General features: G+C 34.9%; 4 protein-coding genes across 4 annotated transcripts; 1 reads left to right on the top strand and 3 right to left on the bottom strand.

Annotated features, from left to right (window-relative positions):
* Window positions 1–2,616: 2,616 nt before the first annotated feature.
* LOC18106464 (40S ribosomal protein S10-1) lies at window positions 2,617–4,299 on the top strand. The gene is made up of 5 exons (XM_006372328.3): window positions 2,617–2,760; window positions 2,850–2,898; window positions 3,422–3,704; window positions 3,808–3,934; window positions 4,047–4,299. The coding sequence occupies exons 1-5, from the start codon at window positions 2,758–2,760 to the stop codon at window positions 4,125–4,127; spliced, it is 543 nt and encodes a 180-aa protein (XP_006372390.1). The 5' UTR covers window positions 2,617–2,757; the 3' UTR covers window positions 4,128–4,299.
* Window positions 4,300–6,637: 2,338 nt separating this feature from the next.
* Window positions 6,638–9,771, bottom strand: LOC18106465 (heat shock protein 83). Its single transcript, XM_006372329.3, has 4 exons — window positions 9,430–9,771; window positions 9,199–9,340; window positions 8,551–8,831; window positions 6,638–8,422 (listed from the first exon to the last, which is right to left on the bottom strand). The coding sequence occupies exons 1-4, from the start codon at window positions 9,565–9,567 to the stop codon at window positions 6,872–6,874; spliced, it is 2,112 nt and encodes a 703-aa protein (XP_006372391.2). The 5' UTR covers window positions 9,568–9,771; the 3' UTR covers window positions 6,638–6,871.
* Window positions 9,772–11,021: 1,250 nt separating this feature from the next.
* LOC18106466 (putative F-box/LRR-repeat protein At5g02930) lies at window positions 11,022–12,517 on the bottom strand. Its single transcript, XM_024588977.2, has one exon. It carries the CDS (start codon window positions 12,452–12,454, stop codon window positions 11,153–11,155), a length of 1,302 nt encoding a protein of 433 aa, XP_024444745.1. The 5' UTR covers window positions 12,455–12,517; the 3' UTR covers window positions 11,022–11,152.
* Window positions 12,518–15,058: 2,541 nt separating this feature from the next.
* On the bottom strand, window positions 15,059–16,952 carry LOC18106467 (putative F-box/LRR-repeat protein At3g28410). The gene has a single exon (XM_024588772.2). It carries the CDS (start codon window positions 16,844–16,846, stop codon window positions 15,257–15,259), a length of 1,590 nt encoding a protein of 529 aa, XP_024444540.2. The 5' UTR covers window positions 16,847–16,952; the 3' UTR covers window positions 15,059–15,256.
* Window positions 16,953–17,978: the final 1,026 nt, after the last annotated feature.

Here is a 17,978-nt window from a genome sequence, read left to right as displayed (position 1 = left end):
AATTAAAAAAATCTTCATAACAAGAATTCAAAAAACAATTGATAGAACTAGCAGATCTGAGAAAAAAAAAACAAAAATGGTGGAATTATAAAAAAACCTCATCAAATTATTAACAAACATCGCAAAACAAAACAAAAATATTTTTTAAATTTAAGTTATCTTGTTTTATTTGATGAAAGATAAATTAATTGGTGGCTCTGCCTCAATCTTTTTATAGAAAAATTTTACTTGTAATTTATGTTTTTATCGGCTATAATATTTATATTAGGGCTACACAAGATAATAACCTTATATTTTTTTCTTTTCACATTAGTCAAGAATAAATAAAAAATAAAAAATACAATTACATTTAATTACTGTTAATAAGACTATCTTTTTAAAATAAAAAAATATCATATCTTCAGCTCACAATTAATTACCTAGCTCACAATTAATTATCTAATTACCTAATGAAAAAATTTAAAATGTATGCCCCTGCTCAGAAGAATAGTCCTGTAGAATTATGAAGAATTGAGATGCGTTTGACACAGATAAAATCTTTTAGAACAATGGAGCATTGACTCCTTTAGAAGAGCTATTTGAAGTTGAAACCTTTTCATGTTTGGCCGAAGAACAAATTCCGACCAAACCAGCTCTGCGAGACAGCCCTGGACATATAATTTGTGTTCTTACTTCCTTTCTCGCCGGGTATTTTTCTTTAAATCATAGGTGTTTGCACCAGATGGTTTTAATCCACCTTCTATCCAGTTTCAACCCTTCAGGAGGTCATGGAACAAGATCGGTGATCTTTAGTTAATGAATATGTTTTGCCTCTCTTTCCAACAAATTTTTGTATGTGTTCTTGGTGAGATCAAAAAATGTTTTTACATTGCCCTCTTACATTCTAAAACATTACATGAAGAGCAAAGGAATTAGAACACAACATTGTATAGAGTAATTTCCAAGGTTTACGAACACATACAAAGCAAGACAACAATTTGTTTGAAGTTTGTCGACAATTGTCCTTTAGACCAAGAAACTGTTTTCATTGATGGGGGATAATACTGAAAGGTAATCCATTTACTTGGTGAGAAAATTCAATAGGAATTAGGATCTGACTAGGTGTCGACTTGCATTACCAGTCGAGTCAGGATTATTTTTTTATATAAAAAATAATATTTAATTGCCGCAAAAACATTTTAAAAAAATAAAATTGAGATTTAGATCATAGATGACAATATTAAATAAATTGGCTTCATTTTAAATAGACAATAAAAAAGATATCAAGATTAGAAGAATCATTTTTTCTTAGAAAAATTGATCACGATAACCTGAAAAAAAATATTTTTCAAAATAAAAAAAATGATATATCTTAATTCTCAAATCCCAGCCCATTAGATGCAGAAGGATACAATGAGATAAAAAATTTAAAAACATCAGCCTTGGTCAACTAGAATTAGCATGACAAACTTGTAATCTCGATAATTAAGGTTGACCTAATCCAAGTTATCCCATCAAATCCGCAATCCAAGTCATGAAACTAAAATAACATGATAGAAAAAAATAAAGAAAATCCCATAACCTATTTTATTTTAAATATCAATCAATATTAACTTTTTAAACTTGTGACCTAGATCATTAAACCCAAAGCATCATATTTTAAAAAAAATATGAAGCCCAATTCCTAATTAATTAAATTTTGAAGGATGAAATTAAAAAAATAATTCAATTATACAAAAGAATTCAAAAAAAATAACAATTAAAAACTTGAAGATCAGAATTGTACTACAAAATAAAATTTATATTTTATCAAATATTGAAATTAAAAAGAAAAATCAATTTAGAAAGGAGGATTAAAAAAATAATGATTAAAATTGAAATACAAAATTAAAATATTTTTTTATTGGATGATGAAATTGAAAGGAAAAATAACTTTAATAAAAGAAAAAAAATAAAAAAATAATGATCAAAATTGAAATACAAAATTAAAATAATTTTTTTATTGGATGATGAAATTGAAAGAAAAATAACTTAAAAAAAATAAAAAAATGAGGATCACATAGGTAAAAATAATATACCATAGATTTAGATTGAATGATTAAATTAAAAATAAATAAAACTTTTTATAAAAGGTTCAAGGAAAAAGTTTAAAAATCAAAAGAATAAGGAAAAAATAAAAAAATAATATATGATAAATTAAGATTAAGGAATGAAATTAAAAACAAAAAAAATATTTATACAAAAAATAAAAATAAAGATTGATTTTAAAATATCAAAAACCAAAAAAACTAAATTATCATTTTAGAGGAAAGAGGAAAAAAAAACCTTACCACCTACAAATTATCCACCCAACACAAAATAATAATAATAATAATAATAATAATAATAATAAAATGCAATGATATTTTATACAACACGGTGAAATTTTTTTTTGAACAACAGAAAGCATCACATCTGCCGACCTGAAAGCGCGGTGGCCTCCTACACATAAGTCATAAACTACTTTTTATTTTTTATTTTTAAATTAATTTGGTTTCAATAAAAAGAAAGGAAGAAAATTGGACTTGAACTAGGCCCATAATAGACCCACATGAAAGTTAATTAATCTCAAATGAAATCCGGGCTACCTGTTTACCCAGCCCAGAACTAAACCCATATATAATTACGGTATCGTTTTCTTTAGGGTTTTGAAGTCATCCTTAGCATCCTATCGAAAGAAGAGAGCTCTCCTCTCATCTCTGTACCAAAGCACAAAACGGGGCTTGCATTTTAGCAACCATGGTAACCCCCTCTATCTCTTCCTCTCTACTTCTAACAGACACAAATATAGAAAGATACTGACTTTTTTATGCTGTCTATTGCTGTTTCAGATTATTTCAGAGAAGAACAGAAGAGAGATCTCCAAGTACCTCTTTCAAGGTCTTGTCTTTTTCTGCTATAGATCTATTTTTAGTTATCTGGAAAGAAGATCTTTTGTATTTTTTATGGTTTTTGGAATATTCACTTCTAGTTGTGGGTTTTGAAGAATTGGGGTTAATGTTAGTTCACAGGTTGTGATCTTACAGAGCTGATTTAATAACATTGAGTTCTTCTAATAACATGGATGTCAATTAGAAAAGCCATTGACTTATAGGGTACATTCTCTTTTTGTCCAAAGCAGTAGTCTTTAGCTGCTTTTGTTCTTATTGCATTGATAATTCAAGTGAGGTGCAGTCAGTATTATCATTCTTCAGCTAGTTCCTCTTTAGGTGTAGGTTTTAACGGGTTTTTGTCCTGGTAGTTGGAATACAAAATTAAGACTATGCTGAGTATCTTGGTCATTCTTGCTTTTATTTTGGATATGATCAGTTAGTCTGAATGGTGAAGTTTTGTTATTTTTTCAAATTATCCAAACGGGACTAATGAGGTTTAGTTTTATCTTATTTTGTTCTTGATTCTGCAGAGGGAGTTTGCTATGCAAAAAAAGATTACAATCTTGCAAAGCACCCGGAGATTGATGTTCCCAATCTCCAGGTTATTAAGCTCATGCAGAGCTTCAAATCCAAGGAATATGTTCGCGAGACATTTGCATGGATGTACTACTACTGGTATCTTACCAATGATGGAATTGAGTTTTTGAGGACTTATCTGAATCTTCCATCAGAAATTGTTCCTGCTACCTTGAAGAAACAGGCAAAGCCTGCTGGTGGTCGCCCATTTGGTGGTCCACCTGGTGACCGTCCCCGGTAATTTTAATTTATGTTGACAATTTCGTGATTTGAGTGTTCTCATCAACCTTGATTTTTTAGAATATACTAATTTGCATGTGGTGTTTGTTTGGATTTCTAGAGGCCCACCTCGCTTTGAGGGAGACCGTCCAAGATTTGGTGACCGTGATGGTTATCGTGGGGGCCCACGAGGGGTTGAAGGTGGTGAGAAGGGAGGAGCTCCAGCAGATTACCAGCCTGCATTTAGGGTAATTTCACTTTAATACAATTACCCTAAATGTTAATGCTCATTAGGGACAACTGCCACAATGTGTTCTTGTGTATTTACTTCTAATTCTATTCCATGTTTGGATCTTCCAGGGCTCTGGTGGAAGGCCTGGCTTTGGTCGTGGAGGAGGAGGTTACGGTGCTGGTCAAACTAGTACTCCTGACTTTGCTTGAAGGTGTTGCTAGTCTTTTACAGTTTTGCTGTTTTTACTAGATGTAGCAGTTGTGCCCTTGTTCAACTCTCTTAGCAAGTTGATCCTTGAGACTAGAATACAGTTCCTATTTTGAAGTACTCTTGTTTAAAGTTTGCAATTTGATGAAATGGAACCCAGATTTTTCTGTTTTACCATCATTTGATTGCTTGATTTACCGTGGCTGTTTTCTTATCCGGAGGGCATGAATTGCAAGTGAGATTTGTCAATTATGTGTCAGGGACACAGTATAACTTTGGGGGTTATGTTACTGCATTCTTTGATGCAGGAGCTCTGGTATTGCCATCTTGAAAAACCAGCTCAAAGGGTCTGCATGTTCTAGTTCTCATAACACAGTGCCCAGCACACAAAGGCTGTTGTCCAATTTTACCTGAGTCTCTGGTGCCGATCTGTAGATGAGCTTAAAATTTTATAGTTTAAACTGTTCGTTAGATTAGTTGTTTTGCGTGAAGTTCACCACCACATCTTTTCTACATCCAAGCTCCTGCAAGTTCTGGCAAAGCTTAAATCGGCGTTAAATAGGGGCTATGTTTTGAATATCAGCCCTAATTAAAATTAGGTTTCTAATTTTAGTCCTTTACATTAAACTGCAGTCATACAGTTCAATAGAAAGCAAGGTTTTAGGATTGGTATGATCCTCCTAATCTGTGATGTTGATGAGTAGCACATCAGCTACCCCCGACTCAAAATTCTCTTCATTAGATTACATGAAGCTCAGTGGCAACATTAAAAAAAAAAAAAACCTAAAAGAGAAGGAGAAAACACTGTTCACCTAGATTGTTTACCTGGATAGAGTTGATTGAGGACGGGAATAGTGTTTTATCCCGCCTTAAAAAATAACCAATTATTTAGGGGTAAAATAGTATTGTATTAGAACAATTTTGGTGTTCTAAAATTGATTAGGGGAGGATAAGTATTTTGTGTGTTTAATTGTATAATAAATTTACATCATTAAAGAAATAAATTTTTAGCTTCAATTGAGGGTTATTTTTATATTTTTTATAGAAAAAATTATATAATAAAATAATCTATCTACCCGTGAAATGAAAAAGATATAGGGTCTTTTTTGTAATTTTAAATTTTGTTGCACAATTAAAAGACCTTGCATCTTTGATGTTAAATAATTTAACCCTTGGTTTAAAGGATATTTTTTGTTGCTTTTTATTTTGGTAACTAATGAGTTGGGGTGATGTTATTTAAGTATTTTAAAAAATAAAAAGAATGAAAAAAATATGCTAATGTGTGCAATTGATTTAGGAGGCCAAAATTGTCGTTCTAGGGTTATTTCCGATGCGTCTCGACGTGCTCTCATGAAAAAGCAGTGCCCAAGCAGGCATTTTTTTTTTCTCTCATTTCTTTCACCTCTTTTTCTTAGTCTTTGCGTCTGTCTTGTGAATTTTTAGATATTTTTTTTGTATTTATTTAATTGAAAATTGAGCTTTATTTTTTTTTCAACCTTTTTGTGTCCTATGTTTTATCATTTTTTTTATTTGAGTGGATTCTTTTGGGTATTTTTTTTATTAAGTTTATTTTTATAGTTAAATTTTATTCTTGAGTTAAAGAAAATTAATTGGTTGAATATAATTGATTGATTGAATATAAATGGATAATCACTCATTTTTTTTAGCTTTTCTTTTCCACGGCGTTGCTCCAGCGATCCTTGCAGTTCTTTTTTTCATGTTATCATGCACTCTTTTTCAGTGAAGTTTGAACCGTCTTTTGGTGATGACATTATTCACAGTGGAATGACAATGAGTTTTCAAAGATTTATTTTTTTCCTTCGAGATATAATATTAACAGCTTATTTATTTTAGTTAATTATTATCAAATATTTTTTTGTATGGTTCGTCTTTCATCATTGTCTATAACCTATATCATATTATTACAATACTTGATTCTACTAAATAATTCAAATTAATGACTCAAGCATTAAGTTTTTCTTGTTTATTTACAAATAATACCATCACCTAAACATCCATGTATATTAAAAAAATGATAGACCTGCAGCACAGTGCATCACAGGTAGCATTAGACTATTACTAATGGCTTGAGCCTAATCTGGTTCGCTACATAACCTATGACCTCCCTTTCAGGGGCAAGGGTTCCAAGAACAAAAAGGGGATTAGGCCAAACGGGTTGCAGGAGCGGCACCTCCATACACGAGCCATTCCATGTTTCATTCTTGTCACCACCTCTGTGAACATGCATTGCTACCTGCTCTGGAAGGTTCAAAGTGATGACAATGGAAACCAACTGGAAATTGAGGCCATCCAACTAGAGCAGATGCATGTCAATCGAGTAGAATTTATCATGGTTGTCAAATCCAATCAGGCTTGTAACCAGGGTCACTATTTTTGTTTAAAAACTTCTTTTAATCTTTCAATTCTTAACTTTGTAGCTAGGACTCACTCCTGTGTAGCCAAAGAGAAGTTGGGAATCAACCATCTGGCTACGTGAATCTAACAAAATTAATTTTCAAAACAAGAGCCCAGCACAGATCAGGTTGCATAATTTGATAACAACACAATCTAATGATCTTGTAACCACACAGTACACAAGGGCAGAAACTATTTGCAGACTCCCTCTATGACACCTAAAAACAGACTCTTAAGACGCTCACGAAGGACCATCTCTCTTTCAAATACACAACGGACACGAGACAAAACCAATTCACAAGTATTATCAACATAACAAAAAGCTGGGAGCTTAGTCCACCTCCTCCATCTTGCTCTCCTCAGCACCGTCTTCCTCCAGGGCAGGCATGTCAGTATCATCACCAGCAGCCTCATCCTCATCAATGCTAAGACCCAGTTTCAACATCCTGTGAATCCTAGCAGCAAATGTGTTTGGATCATCTAGGCTGAAGCCAGAGGTTAGCAGAGCAGTCTCAAACAGCAGCAACACGAGGTCCTTGACGGACTTGTCATTCTTGTCAGCCTCGGCTCTCTTCCTCAATTCCTCCATGATACCATTGTCAGGGTTGATCTCCATGGTCTTCTTGCTTGACATGTACGAGCTCATGCTGCTGTCCCTCAATGCCTGAGCCTTCATGATCCTCTCCATGTTAGCTGTCCAGCCATACTCTCCTGTCACCAAACAGCATGGAGAGTCCACAATCCGGTCAGAGACAACCACCTTCTCCACTTTGTCTCCCAAAATGTCCTTGATTGTCTTACAAAGGTTCTCAAAGGACTTCTTTTTCTCCTCCTTTTTCTTTTTCTCTTCCTCAGTCTCATCGTCAAGTTTTAGACCTTCCTTTGTAGCAGACACCAGCTTCTTTCCATCATATTCCTTCAACTGGCCAACAGCATACTCGTCAATGGCATCAACCATAAACAGCACCTCGTAGCCCCTCTTCTTGAGCTTCTCAAGGAATGGAGAGTTTTCCACTGCCTTCTTGCTTTCTCCTGTAATGTAGTAAATGTCCTTCTGGCCCTCTTTCATTCTGGTGACGTAATCCTTCAAGCTTGTCATTTCATCGCCACTCTTGGTTGAATGGTACCGGAGCAAATCAGCCAGTTTGGCTCTGTTCTGACTGTCCTCATGGATACCCAATTTCAAGTTCTTTGAGAAAGCATCATAAAACTTCTGGTAATCCTCCTTGTTCTCTGCAATCTCATTGAACATCTCAATGCACTTCTTCACTAGGTTCTTCCTAATAACCTTGAGGATTTTATTCTGTTGAAGCATCTCACGAGAGATGTTGAGTGGCAAATCATCAGAATCAACAACACCCTTGATAAATCCAAGGTACTCAGGGATAAGCTCCTCACAATTGTCCATGATAAAGACCCTCCTTACGTAAAGCTTGATGTTGTTCATCTTCTTTCTAGTGTCAAACAAATCAAATGGAGCTCTCTTCGGCGCAAAGAGAATAGCCTTGAACTCCAGCTGACCCTCAACAGAGAAGTGCTTAACAGCCAAATGATCTTCCCAATCATTGGTCAAACTCTTGTAGAAGGAAGCATACTCCTCCTTGGTGATCTCTTCCGGCTTGCGCAACCAGATAGGTTTCTGCTTGTTAATGAGCTGCCACTCATGAGAAACCTCCTTAATCTTCTTTTTCTTGTATTTAGTCTCCTTCTCCTCATCTACTTCCTCAATATCACCCTCCTCTTCCTTCTTTGGTTCATCATCCTCATCGTCACTAATCTCCTTCTCAGTCGTCTTCTCAGTCCACAGATAGATAGGATAACTGATGAACTCAGAATGCTTCTTCACAAGATCCTTAATCCTCCTCTCCTCCAAGTACTCAAGCTACAAACAAAATTATTGCAAAAACCAAAAGTCATAACCCAAAATCAAATCTAACACGAACAAGCCAATAACAACATCAATCCACAAACCAAAAAGTCTAGTTAAATTAAACAGGGTGCTTTATTTACCTGATCCTCCTTGAGGTAGAGGGTAATCTTAGTACCCCTACCAAGTTGCTCTCCGTTAACATCCCTTGTAACAGTGAAAGATCCACCAGCTTGTGACTCCCAAACATATTGCTCATCATCATTATGCTTAGTAGTCACCACAACCCTCTCAGCAACAAGGTAAGCAGAATAGAACCCCACACCAAATTGTCCAATCATACTAACATCAGCCCCTGCCTGCAATGCCTCCATAAACTCCTTCGTCCCCGACCTCGCAATTGTTCCCAAATTATTCACCAAATCTACAATTCACAAACTCAAAAAATAAGCATTCCCAAATCATATCAACCGCAATCAGCTCTCTCTAATCCTCCCCCTATACCTTACCAATAAACCACTTTCTCACTATTCCACTCGCAATTTTAATAAACTTCGGCTTTTATCTCATGAGAATCCCGAACCAAAAACATAAAATACGTAACTTTATATCCCAAAACCCAGAATCCAAATCAATAAATAAAATTTGCACTGCCTCGGATGGTAACTTTCAAAGATAAAACTTGGGTTTGAGAGATAAACACGGAATCAAGACCAGGAAACAAAATTTTCAGTGATCCAGATGATATTTTTTAAAGAAGAAAAAATGGGTTGTAGAGGACTTTGATGTACCTGCTTTGGTCATGCCAACACCGCTATCGATGATGGACAAGGTGTTGTTAGTTTTATCAGGAACAAGCCTGATGAACAACTCAGGTTGTGCATCAAGCTTGCTCTTATCCGTCAAGCTCTCAAATCTAATCTTATCCAACGCCTACACAAATCCCAAGAAACCACCATTAGCACCATGAAAACATAAGAACCCTAGACAAACAAAGACTGAAAGAACAGAGGAGAATGTACATCAGAAGCATTGCTGATGAGTTCACGAAGGAAGATTTCTTTGTTGGAATAGAATGTGTTGATGATCAAGCTCAAGAGCTGGTTGATCTCTGCTTGGAATGCAAATGTCTCTGCTTCTCCCATTTGCACGTCTGCCATCTTTCCCACGCCAAAGCAAGCAAGAAACCACGCAAAAGCAAGCAAGAAAACACGATTAAGAGAGCAAGAAACGACTCAGAAGCAACAAAGCGAGAGAGAATTCGATGATGGATTGTTCAGGGCTTGTTCTTGACGAGGGAAAGGAGCTTGCTTTAGGGTTTTTTATAGTGTATGATGGGTTCTAGGTTCTTCTTGAAGCGTGAGTCTGTCTAGACTCTAGATTGTTCGGGGAAACGACGACGTAAAGGGGAAGGATGCATGGTTTTCGAGGGAAGTCGAGAAGGTTCTGTTCTGGTTTGCTAAGGGAGACCTGGAGGATTTTTTTTTAATTTGTTTTATTTATATATGGTTGAATTTGATGACAGAGTGGGACCTATTCTTTTGCTTTGGAATGTTTCGTACTTGATGTTTTGAGACTGTTGCATTTTAGTCCGGACGTTTTGGGAATTTCAATATATTTCTAATTTGAATTTTTCAATGAGCTGACTTTAATTTTTGGAAAAAAAAAGATGCCACTCAATTTTTTTAAAAAATATATAATAATAATAAAAACATAGACCGTATATGATTATTATTCCTATACTTAAATAGAGCTAAAATTAAAAAAAAAACTTATTTTGAAAAAATTACTTGTACATTCAAAATAGGAAAGACCGAGACGTGCAGTGTTTCTATCCCAAGTGTCCCCTCACTTGTATTCTGATGTTGTTATTTATGAAGACTCTATTTTTCTCGGAGCTTCCTTTTCGTGAATGTCAAGATCTTCGTCTAAGCTTTCTTTCCCTTGAGACTCTCCTCTCTTGACAGCTTTCATTTCGTGTGTGTCATATATCTCTGAATTATAAAGTTTATTACTTGTTCCTTGGCTAATAATGAAAGTCTCTTGCTGGGAAAAGGTGTCGACAGGAGATAGGGCAGGATTAGCCGAGGATTTCTCACATCCCTGATAAACAGGTAGAGAGTTTGGTTCAGCAATAACATTTCAGAGATGTTAGCTAATAATAAATGTTTCATCTTTTTGTGTTAATTCTGCCCATCAAGGTTGATTATAAATTTATAACTCTTTCCCACTCAATACTCAGGATGTGCTGTGCAAAATCTGTTCTTGGGAGATTCTACTGATCGGGATACTGTCTTTGAGCTTGTTCTTCATTGACTAACACTTTGGCTGAAAACATTTGAAGGAAACTACTATTACACGGGAATGGACTTGCTTAGAAGCTCATATGGGATCCTCCTTCTGTCAAATCAGTAAGGCGTCAAGTTTTGTTCATCATATGCTTGCTGGTATATACCTCTGTCTATTTTTGTTTTCCGTTTTTTCCTTCCTTTTCTTTTCTGTATTCTTCTTTTGCTTGCTAGTTTGGTCATTATTTTTATGGCACTAGCAAATATTAATAAAATCAGAAATTAACAGTAACATTTCAGACGTTAAATAGTAAGTATCAAATTATTCATCGCAAACCAGAAAAAACTTGTGCATTACAAACTCGAAGGGCTGCTCAGCTGAGCCCTGCTAGCTAGGTTCAACTGTTTTCCTAGAAAATTTATTCAAGCATTTAAATAAACTGGAACTGCACCATCTTTAAGGAAGAGAATTAAAACTCCATTCGAATTCAAAACGAATCGTCTCCTTTGGTTCAAGAGTTTGCAATGAATCTAAGAAAGCATCGCATGTAACAACCTTCCGATATCCATTTCTTCCACAACGCTCGATCTGGACGCCTTTTAAGTCATGCTGCCAACCGTTTAAATGGTTATGCTTCACTCTCCGCACTAGTTTCTTGCAAAGAATCTTCATGAACTCATCGTTGGTTCCACGGCCAGAAACAAGAAATAAAGATTCTGGACGGCAAATACAAAACAAGACATCAACAAGAGAGTGGCCTTTTTTCTCTATGATATAGGTTTTCAGCTTCAAGTGAGTGATATGAAGTACAGGATCGGAGACCTTGCTGACTATTTTTTCGAACCCAGAAGAGGAATAACAGAAAATACACAGAGTGACACGCTTGATTTGGTTGAGATTTTTTAGATATTTCCTAAAACTTTCTGTACAACCCTTAAACTTAAATACCTCTAGATTTTTGCAGGAGGTCAGATCAATATGAGTCTTCTCAAAGTAGAATGGAGAATAAGAGAAAGTATGAAGACTAACCACATCAATCTCAATCTTCTCCATAAGCGGAAAAGATTGTCTCTTCACCTTAACCTTCTTGAGTTTTCTTAAACCTGAAAGGTGAAGGTACTTTAACCCATCACATTCTACTAGAGCAAATTTCTCGATGAAAGGGCAGGTAAAGACGAGATTGTCGAAAATCCTTTGGTCACAGATTTTAACTTGTTTCAGGGAGAGCTCACGAAGAGAAGGCCAATTTATGGGGCCGCTGAGAATACAACCAGCTAACCTACAAACAACCAATTCTTTGACAGACAAGGTGGCTTCGGGTAGTCTATAATAGTCAGGTACACAAAAGTAGATAGAAAGCTCCTTAACACCCTTCTGTGTACCCAGTCGTATACAGCGATTGATATGTTTAGCCAGTTGAGGCTGCAACGGCTGTTGGAAAGTAAAAAAACAAGTCCTGAAATAACGATCGGTGACAGAAAACTGAAATTTTGGTATGCTTCTGTATTGTCGGCATTGTCGAAGCAAAGAATTGTAGACAAAGGTAGCAAATTCCAAACTCCTGTCAGAATTTTCTACTAAAAAAGAGGAACTGGAGAACTCAGATATGGGAAAAGAATTGAAAACCTGATGCCATGTCTTGGACAAGACGCTAAGACGAACCACCTCTGGTGTTGATAAAAGAGAGAGAATGTGGTGTATGATGTGTTCAGGCAACTGGGATATCCGATCAGCAGCATCCATAGAAATTGTGTTCATATTGACAACAGAGAATTTTGGTTGTTGATCTGAAACGTGAGGCTGCTTTAAAAAATAACTCAAACAGTGTCTTTTATATGATTTTAATCTCCTTTTCGGAGTCAAATCTTAGGAATCCTTGAGCTGCAAGGATTTTAGTCTCTTTTCCGGAGAGGATACCAAAAAAAAATTCAGAGACAAAGCTTAAACCGCCTATTAACTAAAAACTAAGCATGTGTTTAAATAAGAGTAAATAATTTATTTAGTCCCTATTTTGTTTAGCAATGTAATAACTTAGCCCCTATAGTTTTAGAAATCACAACTTAGTCCCTTGACCTTTTTTTATTTACATAATTAATTCATCAAAAAAGATCCATCAACTTTTTGAAAAAAATGCCAAGCTACCATTGGGTTTCTTATGATTATTATATATCCAATAAAGTATTATGGAAGGAAAATAATTAAATTTATGAAAACTCATCACTATGAACGGAAATAAAAATATAGGGATTATTTCATTAAAACAAGGGATTGGATAATTACTCTATGAATAATGGTGACCGCGCGACCTAGAAAACTTTTAAAATACAAAAACTTTCTAATAAATTCGTCCTAATCCTATCATGATTTTGTAGTCCTACATGAATAGGATTATTAGGAGAAAAACATAATCTACATATAAAAATAGAAAAATTATTTTCTAATAAATGTGAATCAGTCTCTAGTTGTTGAGATTTTTTAATAAAATTATGTTATTTTTTCTTTTTTTTATAAAATAAATCATAATCATAGAAAAACAAGGTTTTTTTTATTTTTTTTAATAAATTACACTTTATATCTTGTAGAGTATTTATTTTTTCAGTTTATTTTTATTTTTCTAGAAAGTACAATTTATAGGTCAATTTAATTTTTAAATTTAGAAAAAAAAATCTGTCCTCAAATATAACATCCCTTCACAGATGCCAAGGCCAAGGCCTAAAATTGCAGTCTCCAACAACAACTTACTAATATCTGAAAAATCCTCAAGGCCAGAAGAAATGACAAACATCAAAGCAGCCAAATGTCTAGCATACAAACTCTTCGTATCTGAAAATTTCTCAAGAAAAGAAGAAATTGATAAACACCTAGCAGACAAATGTCTTGCATTTCCTTGCAAGGGATGGATGTGAAGTCTGGAAACTAAGCCATTCAGTTAGGTGAGTGTTACCCTTGACACGGTCTGGTGCTCACCAACCCTTGGAGCAATGGTCATCTGTACCATGCTGGACACAGTGACTATATCCAACATCATGGAAGAAATCCCTGTTCTCTTTGGCATTACAGTTGCTCGCTCGCAGCAACTGTTCATCCTGCTCATTGAATAGGTAGGGGGCTGCATCTTCCAGTCTTGACAGTAATTTTATGGCCCCTTTCAATACATGTTATTCCCATCCTTGGACATCAATTTTAAGAAGCAACACAGGTTCTGAATTTTGAATTAGTTCATCATGGGGAAGGGTCCTTACTTGAACGGCTATTTCTTCGTTGGACTTGAACGCCAACTTTGCACTCGAGGCTGAGACAGCACTATTGTCAAGCAGTAGGAAGAGGGCATTGTGCCTCTATTTTCGGTGTTTTTTTGTATCAGGCATTTTGTCGAAACCTGGGGTGTCTCATGCTGTTCTGTATTTTTTCTGCATTTGATGTTATTCTCTTTTTTCAAGTTGCAGGGAAAATAGTATAAGCCTTGGTTTTTTCAAAGAGGCCTAACGTTTTAGCTCAACCCCAGTTCCTCTGATTTCAACGTGGTCATCAGAACAATTGATGCTTAATGGATATCATAATTGCCTGACCACATTATACACCACAATCTCTCCACATTATGCTTATTAATGGGCTGGCGTTAAGCAGTTTCCTCTTGATTTTTAGTCTACTAATTATAGTTTGCCCCAAGCTATCTTCCCTGCCGAGGAATTGGTTGTTTCAAGGTTAGCTGGATGTGCTCTCGACACTGCCATAAATTTGCCCTCTTTGAGTGAGTTTTCTCTAAAAGAAGTTTATTTTGATTACCGAAGTATTATTGACAATCTCATCTTTACCTGCACTTTCATCGATAAATTTTCTCTAATAGCTTGTTTCATCGACACAGACGAGGGTTTGAACTTTGAAGACTGAGAGCTTTAATCTCAATCTTCTCCATAATATCTTTGAGTTTTGTGAAACCTGAAAGTTTTGAGGTAACGTAACCGACAATGTATCAGATAAATTCTCTTGATCATAGACCACATAAACTTTGCTCACAAATTTTAACTTCTTTCAGAGAAAGATCATGCAGAGAAGGCCAATTTATGGCACCCTCCAGAACACAACATGATAAAAGAAACTAAATTTAACAAGTCCACCAAGCAATGGCCCTAAAAACAAGAATTCCTAACATCTAATTGAAACTCATTTAAGGTGGTTAATCTAGCCTTATGTTTTTGGAGGCAACCGGCGTAATCAGATTGCATGGCCCTGGAAATGTTATGGCCTCATTTTGGGGCTTCCAGCTGATCATAACAAGACCAAAAATGATTACAAGATCATTGTAGGCACTGTGGAATTTGCCTTACAAGGAACTTATGTTATAAGTACTGGAGACGCGCATTCAGAAATTAACAGTAACATATCACACTCAACAGAATAAAATATCAAATTATTAAACATAAAAATCCCAAACCGGAAAAAACTTGTTCAACACAAACTCGAAGGTCTGCTGCAGCTGAATCCTGCCTAGGTTCAACTGTTTTCTAAGAGAATTTGTTCAAGGAAATATATATATATAAACTAACACTCCAACTTAAATCACCATTCGAATACAAAACGAATCTTCTGCTTCGGTTCCAGAATTTGGAATGAATCTAAGAAAGCATGACATGTAACAACCTTCTTATATCCATTTCTTCCAAAATGCTCGATCTTGACGCCTTTTAAGTCACGCTGCCAACATTTGACATGGGCAGCTGCAGAATAATTTTTATGTTTCACTCTGCGCACTAGTTTCTTGCAAAGAATCTTCATGAACGCATCGTTTCCTCCACAGCCAGACACAAGTAATAAAGATTCAGGACGGCAAATACAAAACAAGTCATCAACAAGAGCGACGTTTACTTTCTCCGTGCCGTCTATATAGGTTTTCAGCTTCAAGTGCCTGATATCAAGCAAAACAGGATTGGAGACTTTGCTGACTATTTTGTTGATTACAGACGAGGAATAGTAGGTAAAACGCAGAGTGACAAGCTTGATTTGGTTGAAACTTTCAATAATTTCCATAAAATCTTCGCGAAAACTTTCACGCTGTTGAAAATAGATGAGATCAAGAGATAATTTAAGAGCAACTTCTTGTAAACTTGTTTGATTCAAAGAAAACAAAGGCGGGATGTTTTCCATGTAACATTTGAATGACCGTAATCTTGGAGCATTGATGATAGCTTCCTCTGCCGACAAGTCAGGTAAAGAGAGGTTTAATTTCTCAAGCAGGGGGATAGAAATCTCAATCCTCTGAATGTGATGGCGATAACCGTGCAACACCAAAACTTTGAGGGCAGGGAAATTACAATTAAGGCCTTGAATCAGGTCTTCTGTAATCATACCATGCTTGTACTTAAATACCTCTAGATTTTTGCAAGAGGTCAGATCAATATCTGTCTTCTCCTTGTAGGATGCAGAATAAGAGAAAGTCTGAAGACTAACCACGTCAATCTCAATCTTCTCCAGAGGCGGAGAGATTTGGCTTTTCACCTTAACTTTCTTGAGTTTTCTTAAACCTGAAAGGTGAAGGTACCTTAACCCATTACATTCTATTAGAGCCAATTTCTCGATGAAAGGGCAGGTAAAGATGAGATTGTCGATAATACTTTGGTCACAAATTTCAACTTTTTTCAGAGAGAGCACACGCAGAGAAGGCCAATTTACGTTGCCTTTGAGGAGACAACCAGCTAACTTACAAACAACCAATTCTTTGACAGACAACATGGCTTCAGGTAGTCTGTGATATAGAGGCATACAAAAGTAGATAGAAAGCTCCTTAACACCCTTCTGTGTACTTAGTTCTATACACCGATTGATGAATTTACAATAAGGAAAAGGTCTACAAAGATCTCTGGTACTGACAGACAACTGAAATCTTGGTATGCTTCTGTATAGTCGGCATTGTCGAAGCAAAGATTTGTAGACAAAGTTACAGAATTCGTAACTTCTGTCAGATTTTTTTGTGAAAAAAGAGGGACAGGAGAACTCAGATATGGGAAAAGAAGTGAAAACCTGATGCCATGGCTTGGACAAGACACTAAGACGAACCACCTCTGGTGTTGAAAGAAAAGAGAAAATTCGATGTTTGATGTGGTCAGGCAATTGGGATATCCGATCAGCAGCATCCATAGAACTTGTGTTCATATTGAAATCAGAGAATGTGGGTGCTGATCTAAAACGTGAGGCGGCTTTATAAATTAACACAAACAGTTGTGGCAAACCCTAGAAAACCTAAAAAGGTAGTAGTCCCTGTAGTTTCACAAATCATAACTTAAGTCTATTGATGGTGAAGTCCCTTTAATGTCTTTGAATATGAAGTCTAGTTTATTAATCAAAAATCCATTATTTTTTTTTAAAAAAAATTCTCAAACTATCGTTTGGATTTCTTTCAATCTATATATAACCCATAGAGTGTTATTAAAAGAAAATAATTAAATTCATTAATAATATCACATCTAAGTTAAGCACAAATAAAATAAAATAAAATAAAATAAAATATAAAGATATTTTCATTAAAAACAAGGATGGAATAATACTCTAGGTAACATATATGGATGACAATGACTGCATAATGATTTTTTTTCTCAATATTTATACTTAATTTATTATTTATGGGATAAAAAAATTATATATTTATATTTTATTTATCGGGTTTCAAGTATTTATATAAATAATAATTATTCAAATATTATTTATCATCCAAATATGTGTCCAAATATGTGTGTGTGTGAGGGTGGAGTCTAGTTTAAAAATATTTATTTTAGCAAGGTAGTTATCCAAAAAAACAAATCTTACTTCAGTTTAAGGAGGTCTCTATTATGTACACGAATAGGATTATTAGAGAAAAACAGGAAAAAAAAAATACTAAACGTACTCCCATAATTTATAATCTCAAATAAATATATCTAATTATTTTTCTTCATTATAATGATTCAAACCTCATGAAAGTTAATTATAAAATATTTTATGCTCTGCTGCATATAACAATTTTTTTAATTCTTCTATGAATGAATCCTTTGCTTCATTGTATTCTGTTAAATTAGAACTCTATTTCATGCTATATACTAAGTTATTAAATTGGACCAGCCTGACAAAGATAATTTAATAAATATTGATGTGAACTTTACCATAGATCTTGTTTTATTTCAAACTTGTTTTAAAAAATAACTTGGTAAATGTTGATGTTAACTTTAGCTTGGGTCTTATTTTATTTTACACCAGTTTTAAGGTTGACTTAGTCAAATTTAGTAAACTCAATTTAGTAAACTAACAGTAA

This window comes from Populus trichocarpa, chromosome 17, assembly GCF_000002775.5.
Source record: "Populus trichocarpa isolate Nisqually-1 chromosome 17, P.trichocarpa_v4.1, whole genome shotgun sequence".
NCBI lineage: Eukaryota > Viridiplantae > Streptophyta > Magnoliopsida > Malpighiales > Salicaceae > Populus > Populus trichocarpa.
This window is presented reverse-complemented; position numbering and strand designations above follow the sequence as displayed.

Bases quoted from the DNA above. Each gene is read 5' to 3' on its own strand.
- LOC18106467 (XM_024588772.2), bottom strand. From the start codon at position 16,846: ATGAACACAAGTTCTATGGATGCTGCTGATCGGATATCCCAATTGCCT.
- LOC18106466 (XM_024588977.2), bottom strand. From the start codon at position 12,454: ATGAACACAATTTCTATGGATGCTGCTGATCGGATATCCCAGTTGCCT.
- LOC18106464 (XM_006372328.3), top strand. The intron at 3,705-3,807 runs GTAATTTTAATT...TTGGATTTCTAG, and splicing joins CCACCTGGTGACCGTCCCCG to AGGCCCACCTCGCTTTGAGG. The intron at 3,935-4,046 runs GTAATTTCACTT...TGGATCTTCCAG, and splicing joins ATTACCAGCCTGCATTTAGG to GGCTCTGGTGGAAGGCCTGG.
- LOC18106465 (XM_006372329.3), bottom strand. From the start codon at position 9,567: ATGGCAGACGTGCAAATGGGAGAAGCAGAGACATTTGCATTCCAAGCA. The intron at 9,341-9,429 runs GTACATTCTCCT...GGATTTGTGTAG, and splicing joins TCATCAGCAATGCTTCTGAT to GCGTTGGATAAGATTAGATT. The intron at 8,832-9,198 runs GTACATCAAAGT...TGTGAATTGTAG, and splicing joins TGTTGGCATGACCAAAGCAG to ATTTGGTGAATAATTTGGGA.